The 3,334-nt window shown below is 45.4% G+C and overlaps 1 protein-coding gene across 3 annotated transcripts in view; it reads left to right on the top strand.

The window, feature by feature from the left end:
- Positions 1 to 889: 889 nt before the first annotated feature.
- LOC109913466 (SON DNA and RNA binding protein) overlaps positions 890 to 3,334 on the top strand; it is a 44,571-nt gene continuing 42,126 nt past the window's right edge. For all 3 annotated transcript variants that reach the window (XM_048603123.1, XM_020512981.2, XM_048603124.1), the window contains exon 1: positions 890 to 1,016. In XM_048603123.1, the coding sequence (XP_048459080.1) occupies positions 937 to 1,016 (80 nt within the window). In that variant the 5' untranslated portion in view covers positions 890 to 936. The remainder of the gene's footprint in view (positions 1,017 to 3,334) is intronic.

The following is a 3,334-nucleotide window of genomic DNA, read 5'->3' as shown; positions in this document are numbered from 1 at the left end:
TAGATCACTTCTTTTTCTCGTCAGACATTTGATATAAAACTGCTGATATAAAACCTTAGATACCAAAGTGTAGAGCTGGATGAACACAGCAGGCCAAGCAGCCCCTTGACCTGTCCGTCCTATCTCCTCCCCACCTACACTCACCCTTACTGGCTCCAATCCCGCCTCTTTGACCTGTCTGTCTCCTCTCCACCTACTTTCTCCTCGATCCATCTTCTATCTGCCTCCCCCTCTCTCCCTATTTATTTCAGAACCCCCTTCCCCTCCCCCATTTCTGAAGAAGGGTCTAGGCCCGAAACGTCAGCTTTCCTGCTCCTCTGATGCTGCTTGATCCAGCTCTACACCTTGTTATCTCAGATTCTCCAGCATCTGCAGTTCCTACTATCTCTGATATAAAACCTTGCTGCTACCCCTAACGGTGGAGGAGATTAGAGCAGGTAGTGCTCCCCCTGGTGACAGAGAGGGCGTCAGTACAGGACGAGCTCCCCCTGTGGATGGGAAGTGGTAAGAGCAGGCAGAGCTACCACCCATTGCCACAGGGAGAAGGTCAGAGCGAGTACTCCTCCCGCTGGAGACTGGGAGGGCAGGGCAGGTCGTGCTTCCCCTGGTGGCAGGGAGAGGGTCAGAGCAGGTATTCCTCCCGCTTGTGGCTGGGGGGTCAGAGCTGGTAGTGCTTCCCCTGGTGGCAGGGAAGAGGTCAGAGCAGGTAGTGCTCCCTCTGGTGGCAGGGAAGAGGTCAGAGCAGGTAGTGCTCCCTCTGGTGGCAGGGAGTTGGTCAGAGCAGGTAGTGCTCCCCCTGGTGGCTGGGATGTGCTCAGAGCAGGTAGTGCTCCCTCTGGTGACAGGGAGGTGCTCAGAGCAGGTAGTGCTCCCTCTGGTGGCTGGGAGGAGGCCAGAGCAGGCTCGCCGTGAGAGGCCTCAGGCAGCGGAAGCGCCATGGCGACCAACATTGAGGAGATTTTTCGGTCTTTTGTCGTAAAGAAGATAAAGGAGATAGAGGATGAGAAACAGCGGAGGTAATGAGCTGATCATGGACAAAGTAAACTGTCTGGTGGAGTGGGGGCGATTAAGCAGTTCGAAATGACAGCATGAGGTTCGCAATGGGTTTGATGCTGGTTTCGGGCCTGATTGTCGCCGGAGTCTGGGTTCAAACACCCCCCAGGCATCTCTTGTCCTTTCCCCCCCCCCCTCATCTTTTAGTACTTTGGATTGATTGATTTCAGTTGACTCCTTAATTTTTCGTTCATACCCACTTCACACTCATAAAATACAAGAACAATCTGCAAACATACCCTGTGAACTGGTGAAGTAATCTGTAATTGTTTCCTGTGATCTCATCAGCATTAGATCAGTATTTGAATATAGCAGGGTATAAACAGATCTCAGAAACCTTTTAGTCCATCTTAATTTATCTGCCCCATGCCATATCTACAATGTCTAACTGTACCTTGGGTGTAGCTCTTTAGTGGTCAACAAAATGTTAAACCCTTTTTTAGTTTAAAAATAGTGAGGAATTGATATGATTTTCTTTCATGATGACGTTACGTTCACATGTTGTGATGTTTTGAATGTAGGGGAATGAGAAGGTTCGCCCAACACTTAGTTATGGTGGTAGAATTCTTTTACAAAATTGTTGTTCTCTGATGAAAAGAGGTTAAGCTTGCAAATGTGAAATAAAAACTAAAAAGGTGTGCTTGTTGCCACCACAAACTGCAGGGGACATTCTCACAGCAAGTACAGCCTGTGATATCGCTGCAGGGTTGCTTCTTGCATCACAGAATAGGAGCAATATAATTAGAGTTTTGTAAATATTTTAAATGAGTTCAAATCCTGGGATCATGACTTGCACGCAGCCCCACTCCAAACATTACATTGGCCTGGTGCTGACCCCACACTGCGTCCTTCCTGCTTGCTGTCATGTTCTCTTACTGTTCCTCTTAATGAGCCAGGAGTGAGGGAACCGGAGGCGATGAGGGATTCAGAGCAGGGTGTGTGTGTGTGTGTGTGTGTGTGTGTGTGTGTGTGTGTGTGTTGTGGGGGGGCATGCTGAGTGGCATGAGGATGGTGAGCGTTCCTTGGACAGCAGTGGGCCATATATACACATATGGGCAGAGCTGGCACTGACTTTGCAGTAGCATAGCCTGTACTGAAACCAAAAATGCTTAGGTGACTACAGGTCAGCATCTGTAAAAAGGGGAAAAAAATTTCCTGCTTTACATCCCTTATCAGCTGCTGCACGAGGTACTGTATATTCATTGTGATGTCTAGGTAAGTTCACTTTCTAGTGTCTTTAAGTCTTTTCAATTCAGTTAGCTTGACTCTATATGCAGGAGTATCTTATTACGTGATTTTTCACATACGGTAAAGTCCCTTCCCTTTTGCTTTTTCCTTTCCTGGTATAGTAAAACTGAGCCGCACACTTGCTGCTCCTTGGCCTCTGCCTCGCTTGATAGTTACCAGGTGGTGCACCAGTAGCACTGCACTGATGATTTTCCTCCAGTTTTCCTTCCGCAGCAGTGTGGCTGAGATTGGGAAGTTGCACTCACCATTAACATGTTGGCGCTCCAAGTCAATATGTGCCTTCCTCATGAGTTAGACCTAATAATGGATGAATGCAACAGTTGCTTTTAAGGTATCAGCCTGCTGCTGCTTGGTAAAATAATCTGAATTCCATTGCGTGTCCAATTTTATGAATGTGTGTTTTCTAGTTGCCATGAGTTAGTTATGGATATTTTGGAATTCTCCGCAGTATTGTGAAAAGTATGATGGCGGGAATACTCATTTCCTTTAAGCTATGTAATGTACTTAGCAGTATGAAAAAAGATCTTGGTTCTAGGTTTCACCATAACCAAAAAAGGAATGGAATTCATTTACATTATATTTAGTGTTTGATTTGGGCAAAAATTTAAAATATTTAGAGATTCTGTGCAATATGGTGTTTGCTACAGGAGTGATGGCTTATGTAAACCATGCGTGTATTCATCCAATGGCTTGTAGAATCATTGTGTAAACCAGGAATTATGAATTAGAATATTTAATTAAAGCCAACGTAATTTACAGAAAGTAAATTTGTAGAGACTTAAAATAAATTAGAAATTGAGAGAAAATTGGAGAAAATTAATTTTTCAAAAAATCTATTATTAAGTTTTGAAGAAATGAGATTCCGCACCTATCATACAATGGTTACAGTGCAGAAGGCCATTTAAGCTGCCACAGAGATAGTAGGAACTGCAGATGCTGGAGAATCTGAGATAACAAGGTGTAGAGCTGGAAGAACACAGCAGGCCAAGCAACATCAGAGGAGCAGGAAAGCTGACGTTTCGGGCCTAGACCC

The sequence above is a fragment of the Rhincodon typus genome, chromosome 11 (genome assembly GCF_021869965.1).
Source record: "Rhincodon typus isolate 14 chromosome 11, sRhiTyp1.1, whole genome shotgun sequence".
Classification (NCBI taxonomy): Eukaryota; Metazoa; Chordata; class Chondrichthyes; order Orectolobiformes; family Rhincodontidae; genus Rhincodon; species Rhincodon typus.
The sequence above is the reverse complement of the archived record's forward strand: the minus strand, read 5'-3'. Positions and strand labels throughout refer to the sequence as shown.